General features: G+C 40.1%; 1 protein-coding gene across 15 annotated transcripts in view; it reads left to right on the plus strand.

Moving 5' to 3' along the window:
* Window positions 1-565: 565 nt before the first annotated feature.
* ARID1B (AT-rich interaction domain 1B) overlaps window positions 566-17,167 on the plus strand; it is a 357,120-nt gene continuing 340,518 nt past the window's right edge. For 9 of the 15 annotated variants that reach the window (XM_083496349.1, XM_083496350.1, XM_083496354.1 and 6 more), the window contains exon 1: window positions 567-3,078. In XM_083496349.1, the coding sequence (XP_083352475.1) occupies window positions 1,342-3,078 (1,737 nt within the window). In that variant the 5' untranslated portion in view covers window positions 567-1,341. Of the gene's footprint in view, window positions 3,079-17,167 lie in introns of all 15 variants that reach the window. The other 6 variants (XM_083496337.1, XM_083496351.1, XM_083496347.1 and 3 more) reach the window with 2 other exon arrangements.

The following is a 17,167-nucleotide window of genomic DNA, read 5'->3' on the forward strand; positions in this document are numbered from 1 at the left end:
CACCTGAGGTGAAAGGGGAAGCTGCTTCCCCCCTCCAAGCCCACCCGCTGCCAAAGCCTCACTTACCAGGGTTGTGCATCAACAATTAGAGCAAATATTTACCTTACTGACATATTTCTTTATCTAATTTTAACTCGCCCTTTGTCAAGTGATCTCAGGTCAAATTACATTAATTATAAAATCTAATAAAATGATTTTATTTTTTAAGAAATCAGAATAACTTTTATTCTGAAACAAGTGTCCCATCAAATATATTATCCCTGACCCAGCAAGGAAAACCCACATGTGAAAGTAGGCTGGATCTAGTTTCTGATGCAAATAAGCACGCAAAGTTCCAATTAGGACTATTAGATGCTGCATGCACAATTAGAAATGCCTTCATTTACCCTATATTGTACATGCCCAGGTAGCTGTATAGAGCTTTCTAAGTTTGATCATATGCACTTGATCATATGTAGATGGCCGTTACACACTTTAATCCAGACCACTTTTAAAAATCAAACAAACATGCAGAATTACATCAGAGGCAAATTTAGTTTATTAAATTGATTTTTTTTGGGGGGGAGGGGAGCTAATAAGTGTGTGTTCTTTTTAGAAGACAGCAGCCCTTGCTGCAAGGGGCTACTTTGATTTAATACTCCCCTCGCCTTAGCGAGAAAATACAAAGCAAAAGAAGGCAGCATCCGTCCCCCACCACGCTTTTTTTTTTTTGCAAAGCTCTGTGCCAGCTGCCCTGTTTTTCGAGGCTGATGAAGAGAGGCTGTGAAGTGTGCGTCTCCTCTTTCTTGCATGTTACCATCGCCACTAGAGCTGCAGCAGAAGGCGGAAGGAAACTCCAGTCCGCGTTTTCCATGTGCGCTGGAGTAATCAGAGAGAAGTGGATAATAGTTGTTAGAGCTCTCTCCCTCTCTCTCTCCCCCTCTCCTTCTCTCGCTCTCTCATGCCATGCTGGGCCAGATAGGCTCAGCCAGACGTGTATTTACCCATATCCGGGTTAGAGAGGAAAAGAAAAAAGTTTCATTTAAACCTGAACAAAAAACTTTCAACATGAAATCACACAGCAGGAACAGGCACAGACCGTAAGGCATTCTTACCATTTCTAATCTCCATCAAGGACTTGGGGAGGGGAGTTTCGGTCATTAAAAAAAAAAATCGTGTTGTGTGTGTGCGCGCGCGCGAAGGGAATGATCAGCAGACTTTTTTTGTTAAATCGTTCGTTTCCTGAATTGTGGGGCTTTTGGGGGGTTTTCCCCCTCCCCACCCCCATTTGTTTTGCCCATTTTTTTCCAGGCTGGAGGGGAATTAATTGATTTCTCTCCCCCACCTCCTTGCAATGTTGCAATGATCATGGCCGCGCAAGTAGCAGCGGCTCCGGCGGGTGCGAACAAGAAAGGCAAAACCCCGAGTTTGCCGGGCAACTTAAGCCAGGATCTCAGCTCTGGGGGTCCCGTGGCAGGCACCGCAGGAGCTGCTGGACCGGGCTCTCTCTTGGGGGTCGTAGATGGGACTAACAACAGCAGCAGCAGCGGCGGCGGCTTGAATAATGTAGACCACCATCTCCTCCACCACCAGAATGAACTGAACATGGCCAATAATGCAACTTCTGCCGCCGCCACCGGTAATAACAACAGCGGTTCTTCCTCGGAATCGGTTCTGAAAGAAGCTGGAAGCTCGACGGGTTTACCTTCCTCTTCTTCTTCTTCTACTACCCCGGCTATGGAGACAGGGCTGCTCCCCAACCACAAGTTGAAAAGCGTCGGAGGCGATCACCCTGCCGCCGCCGCCACCGCCGCACCTTCCCACCACCCCCATGCCCAGCACCAGCACCCAGCTCACCTCCATGCCCAGCACCCCCATGCTCACCACCACCACCACCACCACCATGCACTTCCACACCAACAGCTAAATCAATTCCAGCAACAGCCGCCGCCTCAGCACCATCCGATGCAGAATAACAACAACGGCGGCTGCGGCGGCGGCGGCAGCAACAACGGCGGCGGCGGTGGCGGCGCTGCTCAGCCCAGCAGCGCAGACATGGAGCAGCAACATGGAGGAAAAGACAGCGGCTTAGGGGGACAGGCCGAGCCCCAGAGCCGGCCACAGTCCCAGCCCTTGGCGAATAAAGGCGGCGGCGACGAAGAGGCGGCGACGCCGCCGGACAAAATGGGCGAGCAGCACCTCGGCAGCCGCTACGACCACCCCGGCTTGGGACCTTTGAGCGGGCAGCCACCGCCGCCACCTCAGGGAGCGGGCAGCGGCGGAGGCGCTGGAGGAGGCGGCGGCGGGCCCTCAGCGGTGGGTGTCTCGGAGTTTAATAGCTATTACGGCAGCGCTGGCGGCGGCAGCAGCAGCAGCGGAGGCGCCTCCTCAGCGAGCCGGGCTGGGCCTTGCTTTGATCAACATGGCGGACAACAAAGCCCCGGGATGGGGCTAATGCACCCCGCGGCGGCCCCCAACAGCATGGACCCCCTGCCCAACTCGCACGAAGGCTACGCCAACAGCCAGTACAACCACTACGCGGGCGCCTACGGCCGGCCTGGCGGCGGCAGCAACGCTGGAGGAGGAGCAGGAGCGGCGGCGGCGGCTGCAGCAGCAGCAGCAGCGGCGGCGGGAGGAGGCGGCGGCGGCGGCTATGGGGGCTCCTCGTCTGCCTTCGGGGTGCTGAACTCCCCCAGGCAGCACCAGCAGGGCATGATGCTGGGCCCGGGCAGCGGAGGAGGCAGCCTCGGCAAGGCGTCGGGGTCTGCGGGCTTCCAAAGGTTCTCCGGGCAAAACCAACACCCGTCTGGGGCCACCCCAACCTTGAACCAGCTGCTCACTTCCCCCAGCCCCATGATGAGGAGCTATGGCACTGGCTACCCCGATTATGCCAACCCCACTGCTGCCCCATCGCAGCAGCAGGCTCAGGGAGTAGCAGCAGCAGCCGCCCCAGGAAGCCAGCAGGCAGCAGCAGCAGGCATGGGCAAGGACATGGGTTCCCAGTATGGAGGTGCAAACCCAGCCTGGGCAGCAGCACAACAAAGAAATCACCCGGCTATGAGCCCTGGAAACACTGGACAGACCATCAGCAGGAGCCAGGTAACAATAAGAACCCAAAAGAGCAAGCAGTGTGTTGTTTCACTTGCCTGTGTGTGTCTGTCTTTACTTTCTTTCTAATTTACTTTTCTCCTACTCCATCTCAACTCCTTGCTGCCCTCCCTCACAGGGTTGGATAATGCACAGTGTCTGACTCTGATTAGGTCAGAAAGACATCATGGGGAGGGGGGATGACTTTCCTCCTAAAAATCAGACCATTTCATTTATACAGTTGAACAATACACAAGACCCACTTTACCCCACCCAGTGCTCCACTCTAGACTTATTAGAAATCTGAACACACAAGGCCCAGAGGAAAATCACTTTGGAATGGGAAAGGGAGGAACCAATGCCATAACCAGCAGAGCTTGCAAAATCACTCTCTCTTTCCTTTCCTGACTTGATCTATTTTTCTTTTAGGTTATTAGAAAATAGTGTCGCTTGGATAGAGTTTTATATTGAAACTGAGCAAAAACAGTGTAAATATGTTGTATCTATGCTCCACAGTAGTATAAAGAGCTTCACATCCTGGTTGTTCGAATGACTTTCTCTTTTGGCATGTTTCTCATGTCCTCACAACCAATATAAAAATAGTTTAAAAATATGTGGAATGTTATAATTAGATAGTCTCTGTGTTTGCTCTCCCCTTACGGGCAAACTTTACGCTTCGTTGGTTGATGGGGGAGAATCTAACGAAAAAGGCGTGAGTATTGCAAGAGATCAACAGTTAGTGTTTCTGGAGGCTACACAATATTTCTGATCAGTTATAGGCTGTGAATTACCAATTCAGTAGGCATCAGATCATGTCTGGACGATGTTCGTAAAAAGTTGTCTTTTTGCCACCTTTAAAACCATAGGAAATAACTCAGAACTCTTGATGTTTCTTGCTCGGCAGTCTGAGCCTAAAGAGTGACTTGATCTCCTTTGCAAGGTTTGGAATTTGAATTGTGGAGGTAAACTGGCTGTAATAGTCTCCAGACAGCTGCCTCTGAGTTGACATCTAATCTGCCATCTGATTGGCTCCTCTCTCACCATTGGGCATTTAGCATTGCTGATGTAAATAGAATTGCTGAGCAGTACAGTCACAAAAATTCTTGCCACAAATAATAACTGAGCACTTTTGCTCACAGATGCAAGGTTACGCATTCTTAGAAGAAGCTGAAATAATTGGCAGGCATCTTTTGATAGTTGAGGTTAAGAAGGATTCAGCAAACAAGGGACTGTTATGTTAAAAAGACAATCTTTTTTTAAAAAGAATGTTTTAGGTGATCATTGGATCTTCACTGTTTAAATTTATGTGTAGTTTTCTTGTTAATCAACGTTGAAGATTTTCTTTATTTTGATGACATGGATAAATCTTTTAACAATTGCTTTTCATTTAAACTATTAGGGCTTTTTTAAACAAGTGAAATTGTAGTAGAACATCTTGTGGAAAATCTATGCTGTAATCTGCATTTGTTTGACTGAATTCTACATTCATACTCATTCTGCATAGTATTATACATTACTTATTTTTAATGCAATATATATTTAGTGGCATTAGCTTTATTTGTGTACTTGTTATGAGGTTTGTGTCTCCAATATCTTTAGATATGTGACCTCTTGTATTAACCAATGATATATAATGTTGTCACTTTTTTGTTTAAAATGATTTTTTAAAAATCCAGAAAACCATAGATATTTTTTAAAAATCTGTTCTGCATTTGGATTTCATTGATTAGAAACAGCAGGCATCATGCTTCATTTAGTTCTGTTGATATAAAAAATAAAATACAAGCTTATGCTTTGATTTTTAAGGAAGTGAATTATGTTAAAGGAGTAAAAATATATTTAAGTTTTATTGGGGACCTTTTCCATCCTTAACAAGATGATGTTATTATGGACTGTTAAATCTTTGAATATGCTTTCAGGAACAGTGGTAGAAGAAATAAATTCCCACATACAGTCTTTGGGGACTCTCAAAGCTTGGTTTCAGAGTAAAAGACATTTTAAAATGATTATGTCCTACAGTAGACAGTGACTGCAGTAGTGACTGATGGGTTAACCTGAGAAAAATAATTTGAACCTTGAACAGACTGAAAACATATTTGTCTATTGTCTACAGTGTGTTTCTCTAATGTTTTCGTTTCTCTTCCCTTTTTTCCCCCTTTACGGGGAAGTAAGAATTTAGTGAGTTAATCTTTTACTCTTTTGAATTTTCTGAGACAAAAGGGTTAGTTGAAACCATTAGGTAATGAAGATGTGTATGTGTAATCTCATAATCAATTTTAAAAGATTTGCTTTGTCTCCTTTGTTTTAAACAATAGACTATTTAAAACATACAGCTTTAATAGGTGGAAAAGGCATAGCAAGGAGGATTGTAGATGTGTGTTACTGTTGTGTCTTATTTAGCCCCAATAGGTGTTACAATTATTTATTATTTATTGGAATGAGAACAAAATCATAATGTCCTTATGAATCTTGGAATGAACATAGTTTGCACTTAACTTGTTCATATCCTGCTTGTAGTAGCAAATATCTGTTTGGTACTATTATGTAGGATGTGATTTATAATACATATTCTGGCAACATTCTTTTCTTTGATACTTTATATAGTATTTGTGATGAACATTGATCATTAGTATTCCCCCCCTCATTTTATTACAATTTAACATCTTTCCAACTGATACATGTAATTACGAAGATAATGGAGTTCTTTTAAAATAACAATGTAATGAAGGCAAAAAATAATAAACCAGTTACTTCATTATACATAAAATTCTTAAAAGTATAAATATACACTTTTGCTATTGTATTCCTGTGGATGAACGCTCTGTATGGTCTTAATGTATAGAATAGAATATTTACCATCTCATGTGAGACTATATTGGGTTTAATACCTAGCCAAATATATGTGTGCTATATCTGTTTAAAAATGCACATGTGTGTGCATATTAATGTATAGCTATATTTGTACAGATGTTCACAAGGTAATTGGTGATTCTAATCATAACCACTTTAACCTTCCCTGTAAAATAAAAGAAGATAGAATACAATACACTACCTGAAAGCTTTATGACGTTATTACTTATTGGTGTCTACTTGTGTTTTTAAGCTGTGGGGAGATAGATTCTACCATGACCAAGTATTCTATCTCATTTGTTTTAAAAACCCATTTAAATAAAATTTGGTTGTTATTTTTCATAGCATTTGCCAGCTACAAAGGGATCTCCTATTGCAGAAAAAGGAAGGAACACAGATAAAGTCCAGTTCAAGTGTGTGCTTCAGCTTTGCAGCATTAGTTTTCCTGCAAATAAGGTCTATGATAATACATTTAGGAGTGACACACAAATCTCATCAACTGTTATTTTATTATTTACTAGTTTTGTGACTGTATGGCATGAACAGCAGAAGTCACATGACTCAATTCATTAGAGCTCACATTCCAGGGATATAATTCACGTTAGATATAGGCACATAAAGTGCAATAGTACATGTTTCCTTTTATCACCATGTTTTTCATTGAATAACTAATTTGACAAAATATTGGCTAGTTATTAGAAAAATCTGTTTAATAGTTGATTTTTTTAATGCATTCTTCTTGCTATGGAGACTGTATCTATAAAAGAAGCTGCTTCCCTCTCTGCAACTCGTGTTTATGCCAGCTGCATCCTATTTTGTCTGAGCTTTGTCTTAAATAAGGATAGTGGGACCAGAACCCAGTATTTGGAGACTTTCTGATAAATGTCAGCTGGATGTCTATAGATTATCAGTATACTAATGGGAGAAAATTACTCCTTTTCAGATGTCGGTTTGGGACCATGATTCTCCATCTAGAATATATTGTAAAAGAGCAATACCAAGAAATTAGTAGCATCTCTTGTTACTGCTAATTATATTATTAACACAGAGGGGATCAGTGTGTACACTACAGGCTGCAGTGTGCTAAGAATGATGGAATACTGAGTTTTCCGTAGGAATTTATATGCAAGTGCTGCATGTAACAATGGTGGTAAATTAGTTCATTTTGAACAGCCTTTCCACTGTCTTCAATGTTAGAGACAAGGCTAAATCTTGTGTTTGTTTTCCTTCTGAAAAATATATATCTAATAAATGTATTTAGACAGGATAAAGAAAACCCATGCATATTAGATGAAAATGCTTCATTAAAACAAAGGCCTCAGCCCTGGGACCTTCATGCAACAGCAGCAGGGAGTGCAAAGTACTGCTTCCAAGGATGTTCTCCATCTAGTAGAAGCCCAAGTACAGAGGGGTACCTTCTTTTCCACCTACCAAGCAGCTAATGACCCCAATTATTTATTTAGAATGTGTTTACAGGAATAGCATATATACTGATGACAATTGATATATGATGATAAAAACACCTCTGGGCCTATACAGAATCAGATTTGTGCCCAAGCACAAAACTTACTTTACTTTTGTAGACTGGGTCGATCAGTGTTCTAGAATTTTGTATGAAGCTTAAACGCGGATAGTTGTTTCAAATCCTTGTGTGTATTTTCTTAATGCTGTGACTGGAAAAAAAGCATGTCAGGTTTTTTTGGGGGGGTGGAGGGAGCACAAAATTGGGGAGTGGTGGTGAAATCTCTAGGTACGATGGCGACTAGTCACTTGGAATATTTTTAGTCATGTTCATTGTGCTTGCTTAAGCATGTTAAGTTCAGGGCGAGTGACCTGAAATGTTAATCTGCTGCAAGTTATGTAGTATATGGCTTATATGTGGGGGTTTTTGTTCATATAACTGCCCCTCAAGCTTGTTAAAGCATCAAAATTGCCTTGCATTTTAGTGCTATTTTAAAATGTGCCATGTATTAGGAGGCACTAAAGATTCTCTGTGGATATGTAAAGCAGTGGTACCTCACTTGCTGTGCCTGCTCAAGGCTTGAGAATTTCAGATCCCAGCAGTGTTTAGCTGTGGTAGGCTAACCCATTGGAAAAAATTTCAGTATTGTGATTATAATGTCATATGATAAATATGAATTTTTCAATTTTGGGGCTATTTATATAGCTCCAAAATGCTTTTTTATGATTAGGGTGTTATTTGAATTAATTCAGGTTTACTTTGCCAACACGCCTCAGTGGCTTTAAAATTTGTTTTTAAAATTGGGGTAGCATTAATTTGGGTTCCATTGAGTAGGCTGTTGTCATGTATTGCCCACCGCTCAGATAGGAATGCTTACTTAATTTATTTAGGTTTTGTAAGCCGCCTTTCAGGGCTGTACAGCCGCCTTCAAGATGAAACATATGAGGAGTATCAATGTAGATATGAGTAATTACAAAAGTAATGCTTGTTTGTGAAAATGAGGCACTTTAAAAAGAAATATGCATTTATTTATATAATGCATTTCTGGTTGAATTGTCTGTAAAGGACCTGTATACAAATTTAGAGCCAGGTTCAAATATAAATATATATTCTGAATTTAAGTCTCTTAAGTGCTGCCACAAACCATTCCTATTACTGAAACCACAAATTAAAGATGATTTATACATATGGGCTAAACTGCTGCTTGTTTGGCCCCAGATAAGAAGTTTGGATGGGGGAATACATGGAGACATGTTATACCAAAGCATGACATTATGTTAACATCCCCAGGTAATTATGTTGCAGCTTAACTTGGGACCCATTGCAATACTTTAAAAAATATTTCTAAATTGAAATACTCTTCACGCTTAAAACTTCCAAAGCAGTAGCTGTTAGTCTGTTGCAGCAAAAACAACAATGTGTTTTAATGGCACTTTAAAAGGTTGCTATGACATAAGCTTTAGTGGACTTGAGTCCACTCTTCTGATGCATCATCAGATGTTCCTATATAATTGTTAAGAGAACTGACAGATTAAACAGGGACAGTTTCTGAGCACAGCATGATTTCAGTGTAGTGTGTTTTTTATGAAAATACATTTATTTTGCTCACATTTGACATGCAAAAAATTTAAATGGTCATGCAAAGCTAGATATATGTTCTGTATGTTTGGATAATCGTCTCAAATTTGAAATAATCCTATAATACTAAATGTGTATGTATCTTTTTTCCAGATTACACATTCAGCGACACCTGTGCAAGGGAGTCAGCTGATGCAAAATACTGTTAAAACTATATTCCACATGCATGTCTGAGGGCTTAATTTGATACTTAGAACTATTTTAGATTCAATTACAAAATGGAGCATTTCAGATAATCTTAACAAGATGAAAATGTGTAAAAGACAGAGGATATTGAATGCCACATTACTGTTTTAAGGGAAGATCAGACTAGAAATTTTGGTTTGGCAAGAGGTGTAGATAAATCAATGAACAAACAAGCATTAGAACCATAGTTAAAATAAGAATGATACCTGTATTTGCCTTGTTCATCTCCCACGATGATGCTTACTTTACATTCAGTTGGCTTGGCAGAAGATAATTTTTGCCATATAAAGTCCTGATTAGTGTTAAGAGGCCCGTAATAGAAATTGTGCTCTGTGGGATTGCAAGTCAGAATATATGTTGTTTTGTAATTTATATAATGGACAAAAAGTTGGATAAAATTATTTAAATTATAGTGTAAAAATGTTTTCAGTATGCAATATCTACAGTACTTCTAAAAATAAAACAGGTATTCTGTAATGTGAAGTTATTGCATTTTTATATTATGGTATGTTAATTGGGTAGTTTATATGATGGTTTTGGTCACATCTGCTTTAATAAATAATAAAAAAGAGGAAATGGTTTATAACAAACACTTTTCTGTAGTTTTGGTGAAATAGAGAAATTCTATGATATGTGAAGAAAAAGTAATATTTCAAGAAGGAAAAAATAGTATCTAACATAGTTTAAATAACATCCTATTTTATCTTGTATTTGATGTGCTTTTGTACTAGAATTTTGCTTATTTTATGGACATAACTTATTTACCCTCTCCCTTTCCTCTCAATATTTAGAACTTCTGTTTAAGTATGTGAATTCTGGATTTTGTGATCTACATCTGCTTTCTCTTTAAAAAATGATCCATTATGTATAGGCTTACTGTCCATATCTATCTATTATCTATCTATCTGTCTGTCTGTCTATCTATCTATCTATCTATCTATCTATCTATCTAATTTCTAGAAGGACTGAGGCTGCTACTCAGTTTTATAGGCTGGATAAATATGTCGTGAAGACACTTGCACCCAGTATTATATTACTTAGCCTACAGTCCTAACTCTACATACCCAGGGGTAAACCTCTTGGATTAAGTGGAATGTACATCTGAGTAAACATGGTTAGGATTGCAGCCTTAGTTTTGTTTATTCCTCTGCCTTCTTAATAACAACAGGTTACAGAACAACTGAGAATTAATAAACAAGGGATTGTAGAAAGATACAAAGCCAAATCAATCCCTCTATCAAATACTAGTCTTCCTTATCTGAGCTTTATGAGTTAGATCCACCGTCTTCTGTATTTCATAGCAGCTGGTTTTTTTACACCTTTACTGTTCAGCTTGTTGCGCTTGAGTTTTGTGATAGTATGATAGGATATCAGATTGGGAATTTTTTAATATAATGACTGTTCAGATAAATTAATTAGTTGTAGAGGAAAGTAATGAATAGCTGCATTTTGCAATTAGGTAAACCTAAGTCTTATTGATTGCAATGGCAAACCGATTATGTCTGTTATTGGCAATGAAAGGGTTTAAGCCAATTGTTTCTCCAAAACAACGCACTTAAATTTTTTGAGAATCTTTTTGAACAGGTATTTTCAGTGGGATTTTCTTCTCTTATCTGGAGATCCTTTGTTTAACATTGAGGAAATGTAAAATGTTTGGCCTTACGGTCTAAGACTGCATTGCTAAGTAGCTTGTTTCTACTTCAGTTTTCCTGAATGTCATGCAAGGTATTTTTCTTCCTAGTGCTGTGGCTCCATAGCTTACTTACACAAGTAAATCTACTATATTTTGCATACTAAAACATGACTTGGTCTTGCTTTTTCACACAGAAATTAAATGATTTCATAATAAATACTTACTTCAACTAAAACTTTGTATAGCTTGATGTTGATCTAAATTACAATTTGATCTTTTCTGACAATGCTAGCCTTGAAATATCCTGCAAAATAGGAATGGGCCCAATTGCAGTTGTGTTTGCAGTTGTGTTTCATAGGTACAGAAGAGTCTTTAAAGCAGATTTGATTATTTGAGTGACAAGAGTCGTTAGAATAAATCTTTTGGCAAGAAAGAAACCTTTCAAAGTATGATTTTGTAGTGCAGGTCCATATCTACTCCAGACAGTTCCTGACTGAAATCCATTTTTTTGTCAATTTTAATTTCCAGAATGAAATGAGAGAGCCTAATTTTTGTGATGAAAGTTCAGAATACCAGAGCTGTATGAATTGTACTTATGAGTCAGTGAGTTTGTTAAAATGGCATAGGAACATATATGATGAAAAATACTATTAATTGAGAAATCTAACCCTATAATCTTTAGGTGTGCACAGTTTGTCCAGGGGAAATAGCATATGAACTTCAGTATTCCCCTTTAGGGTTTCAATCCTATGTATGCTTTCCTAGGAGTGAGTCCCATTAAGCAAAGTGGGACTTACTTGTGAGTAAAAATAATTTTACTAGATCTGTAACTGTAGTATATATTTGTTGAGTATATACACACAGAATTGCAATGTATAATGCTTTATATCAAATTCCAAAATTGCTTTTATGCCTCACCTCAATAGTTTAAAGAGGATTGTGCAGATTTGTGGAAAACTGTCAGAAAAACCTGGGAGCATGCGTACCAGCATCTCATGTGTTTTGGAAAATATAAAAATTGTTTTGTCACCATTGCTGGATTTTTGTCCTCTCAAGAAGAAGTGGTTAGTTGAACAGATCTATCCCAATTTATAGCAAACATATACAGTGGTACCTTGGGTTACAGACGCTTCAGGTTACAAACTGCGCTAACCCAGAAATAGTACCTCGGGTTAAGAACGTTGCTTCAAGATGAGAACAGAAATCACGTAGTAGCAGCTGGAGGCCCCATTAGCTAAAGTGGTACCTCAGGTTAAGAACAGTTTCAGGTTAAGAATGGACCTCCAGAACGAATTAAGTTCTTAACCCGAGGTACCACTGTACAAGATGTGGCCCAACAAGGCAAATGCAACCCCCTATCCAGAGACTCAAAGGGACTTCTTCCTGAGTAGGCATGTGTTGGGTTCATTGCTAATCAATGTAATTGCATATTGTGAGAGGCGAAAAGATAGGCTGGAAAAAAGGGGTATTTGGGAGACTGGACTCTTCGCAGTTTGGCATAGCATCCAAATTCAGGAGATGTGCTTGCAGTGTTGTAATAATGCACTTTCAATATTGGGTTAATAGCATGGTTTATGATAAGGTGCAATCATGATTTGTGCCCGGTACTAAGCATACAGTAGCTGGGCCAGTAAACTTGGTGCTGATTTCTTACCTTCAGTTCCTTGTAAAACAGTTTTCTTCAGTTGAATAGGTAGTTAGGTTTTATGTATAACTGTGGTGCTGAGAAAACACCTGATGTAGTTACCATTCCCTTAATTTTCAAATGAAATAAAAGGTTTTTGGTGACCTGCATTTTCAGAATTTTCTGGCTTTGTTTCCTATGTCTTAGACTTGAAATGTGATGTTTTGTCTAATTAATGTATTCCCATTCCATTTAATGTGTGATCCTTATAACTACTAGGATCCCCTCCCAGCTAGGGTTCTTTTCATTCCGTCCTACTCAGCAAAATAAAAACCCTGCAAGGGGATAATGGTGGTGTAAAAATATTCCTTATGCACCAGCATCAAATTTTTAGGCACCTGGACAACCAAGCATATAGATTTTTCCAGTCTGGGTGTGGAGAACAAACACTAAAAGTGACCACTTGCATATTCCATGGAAGCAGCAGGCTGTGCAAGCTAATTTGTATGTGAAACTGCAAGCCTTAACTGTACAATATGAAAATGAAATGTATCTGGCATTAGAGCTGAGAACTTCAGCAGAGTACATACAATGAGGAATTATTATGGTGGACAGAGTTAATTTTATTTTGCAGACCCTTTAAATAAATGAAGATAATTGACTTCAGTGGCACAAACAGTTTGAGTTCCGTTAGGGTGATATTTGTAGTGATGTTTATAGTTAGCTGTTATTTATATCCCTGGGTTTGCTGTAAGATTAATTTCTTTTTAACTTGGGAAATTATCAGCCTCCACTGAAATCATTTTAGTGTTTCTATTCCCCCCCCCCAGCTCAGTTACTAAGCATGGGGGAGGGGAGGCTGGTGCCTGGAGTTGATTCAAAATGTGGTATGTATTAGTGTCTGTAAAAGTTTCTCACATGAAGCAAAGTGGTTTGCTTGCATGGCATCACATGATCAAAATATTTTTACTCTTGGTGCTGCCAGAAGCTATCTATTGCTTTTCAACAATCTCAGTTGTTGGGCGCCATGCCAAGATGTTTAAGACAGCCCCTTACGTGAGCTGTTCCATTCTTAACCTCCTTGACTGAAGTGCTGTGACCTTCACATATGTAGATTAGCCATGTGCTCTGTGAATTGAAACTTGCTGCCTCAGGAAGAAAGGGTTTTTCTTTTTATTCCTGAGGGAATTTGACAGCCATTCATCCCTGACCTGGGCAGAGGTAATGCAAGGAAATTGGATTCAAATGGAATGCATATATAGATAACACACAGGCAGTATACACAGACAAGTAGCTCTCCTGCCTGGCAGAGGAAAGAATAATTCACTGACAAAGATAAGCTGCTGATTTGGATGCTGTGAAAAAGAACTGTAAAGAGAGAAGTTTGAGAGGCTATTTTGTTTGTTTGGAGTAATAGTTTCTGGCTGCTGGTTGCTCAGTTGTACCTTTATTATGGTCTATTTTTTTGTAACAATAAGCTAAGCTTTTCTTCCCTTTGTAAGTGTGGTGGCTGAGTTTGATGACAACACTTAGAAAACCAAGGGTATCTATTTAAAATAATAATGCCTTAATTTTTTTTAAAGGTATGCATTTTCTTATGTGTTTTTCAAAGGAGAAAAGCAACCAGTTTTGAAGAAGCACTGTATGAATTCAACAGATATTCTTCAAAAAAGAAGAGAAAAGAAATTAATTTGTACAGTGTGATAGGGTGCAAATGAAATTCCTTGTTAATCAGCTGTAGCTGTTGCTTGAAAACAGATTTCTGAGTTTTTGGCTGACTATAGCAAAACATTACTGTGGTATGCAAAAATATAGAAAACATTTTGGAGTAAACTTGTATATTTTGTGTTATCACCCACACATTTTCCATTTGCTAATAAAATTAAAAGGTTACTATCATTTCCAGAGATTTAATTGTATAAAGCAAACGACTGTAGCCATACTTAAAAATTCCTAAAGGGTAGTAAGGATCTCTAGAAAGATAACTTCTAGGCATCATGAGGCAGGACACAAGACCATTAATTCTAGTCGCTGAGGAACTTGAGTGGCAGACTATAATTGTGCTTGTGTGTTGTTGGTGGGTGATATGGATGTCTGGTTGGCCACTGTGAGAACAGAATGCTTGACTACAGGCCTTTGGTCTGATCTTGCCGAGATCTTCTTACACTCTTTCTTACCAACAATATCCAGGCAAAATGCAACCAAACACAGCATATGCCCTGATTGGGATGGGTGGCGGTAGGTTAATCCCCACCCAATCTGTACAGTATTGGCTATTGTGTACTCATCCATCTGTTTTGTAAGTTGTCAGCGTGGAAACTCCAGATAGTCTCCTCTGTTTTTCATAACTCTTACTATTATTTTATTATGTATTCAGGTTCTTAGCCACCCTTCTCCATGAGGTCTGAGGATGGGTTACAGCAATTTAAAAATACAATACTGAAAACACTTTAGAACAAATTGAAGTCGCAAAGTGACTTGCCAGAATAGTTATCGCAAGTGTGAAAGGCCAGAATGAAGTGGTACATATTTCAGCATAAGACAGAAACTACACAAGGGCTGACCCAGATGCATCTCAGCTGTTTGGCGCTTAAGTTGTTTAGGGCTTTATGTACTTAGGTGAGCTGGTTGGATTGGGCCCAGAAATAAACTAGCAATCACTGCACCTGTTTTAAAAACAGTGGTTGTGTGGGTTGTAAATGGAAACCCAGGCAGTAATGTGGCTGTTGCATTTTTAACCATTTGACATGTTTGAGCAGTCTTCACACCCCTCTATCCAAAAGGCCTGTAATAGGTGAAGAAGGCATAGCTGAAAATAGGGATTGCTAGCTGCTGAGGCCTTCTGATCCTCCAGTGATGATGTTGGATTCAAGAGTAGTCACAAGCTATGGATATGTTCCTTCAGGGGAACACAACCGCATCCAGAACAGGCTCACCTCCCAGACTTGAGAACTAGGAACACATTAACACCTCTGTCTTTTCAAGATTGAGCTTCAGTTTGAGCTTCATCCAGCCCACCACCATTGCAAACACTGGTCACACACCTCCACCACCTCTCCTGATTCAGATGTAAGAGAGAGAGTTTGGTGCCATTTGCATATTGGTGACACCTCACTACTAATCTCTGATGACATCATACATCAGCATGGGGAACAAAACGGAACCTTGTGGGACACCACAAGACAGCTCCCATGGCACCAAACAGTGGACTGCCAAAACTACTTTCAGGAAACCACCTTGAAAGTAGGGGTAGATCCGCTAGAGTACAAGGCCCTCAAACCCCATATCCCTGAGCTGCTCCAGAAGAGTACCATTGTCAGTAGTATTTATGCCTGCCAAGAGGTCAAGGAGAACAAAGGCCATCAACCAGGCTGGCTAAGATTGTTTCATTGCCATGGATTCAGATAGACAGCTACCACCCTCTAGATCACCTTGCCCCCAAGGGGGAAATTCATCACTGAGTATTGTTGTTTAACACTTATGGGTCCAGGGAGGTGCTCTTAAGGAGGGGGGGTGTCACCACCTCCTCCTTGGAAGTGGTGTGGATTCCACCATCAAATGATTCAGTAATGGATAAAAAAATTGCAACCTCAGTTCATAGGTTTGTCCTACATTTCCTTCTGTTCCCTAATAAATAGGAAAGAGCTTTATAGCCCTTAATTCATGGGGGTTTTTTATATGAATGTGGCCACTATTGCAAGGAAACAGGTAAAACAATTTCAGTGGAGGTCTTACATTAAAAGGAGAGACAAAGGTGAATTAACAGACCAAAGTGACTAAGGGGGATAGGCAACCTAAGGCCCATGGACCACAAGTGGCCCATGGGGGTCGTTTAACCGGCCCACGAGCTACCCTCAAACCGAGCCGCCCGCTCAGCGAGTCCCCGCGTGCTGCGCTAAACCGGCACAGTGCAGGGACTCGCTTCTGCGGTGCCGGAAATCGCATTGTGCATGCTCAGACACTGGAAATCGCGGCTGCATGCACTCACACACACACACGATCTGGCCCACAGAGGGCTCTCCACTGGAGTGAACTGGCCCAGGCGAGGTAAACCTTGCCAACTCCTGGTTTACAGACAGCAGTTATTGAAGGATTGCTGAAGCTCTTGAGGTGCTTCAACACTTCTAGTTATCATTAATATAATCTTCCTATGATTTTGTTAGCTGTATTTATCCTATTGGATGATACTTACTGCCCCAGTGACAGACATAGCATACACCTAAAGTAATGGTTCGATAATTCGGTGGGGACATATCTTGCTTAGGATACTAGAGTACTACCAGGTGGGTGTTGCCATCACTTTCTTACATATCTTATCCCTGAATAGCATTACAGAAAAGTCTTCACTGAAAGTAGTCATCATTTCTTCTTTGGGCAACTGAGATTATTGTTGGGGGCGGGGGGGGGGAATTACGCTTTTACTTTACCTTTACCTTTTTACTTTTACACATTTACTGACATTTTGGGATTTCTTTTGTCCTGAGTGGGCTGCTTGCAGCATCCGGTCTTGGGAGCAAATCAAAATGGTCAGATTAAATTGCCTTTTCCAGCTATATACTCCTCAATAGCCTTTACTTGTAGAATATCAGCTATTAAAATGTGTGTGAGAAGATACTCTTGCTTTTTTGTTTTTGATGTAGCATATCATCACAGAGTCTACTGTAAGTTAATTTCTGATTTTTAAAAAATGCACTGGGCCACCATTTTT

This window comes from Podarcis liolepis, assembly GCF_965112155.1.
Source record: "Podarcis liolepis genome assembly, chromosome: 3".
Lineage (NCBI taxonomy): Eukaryota > Metazoa > Chordata > Lepidosauria > Squamata > Lacertidae > Podarcis > Podarcis liolepis.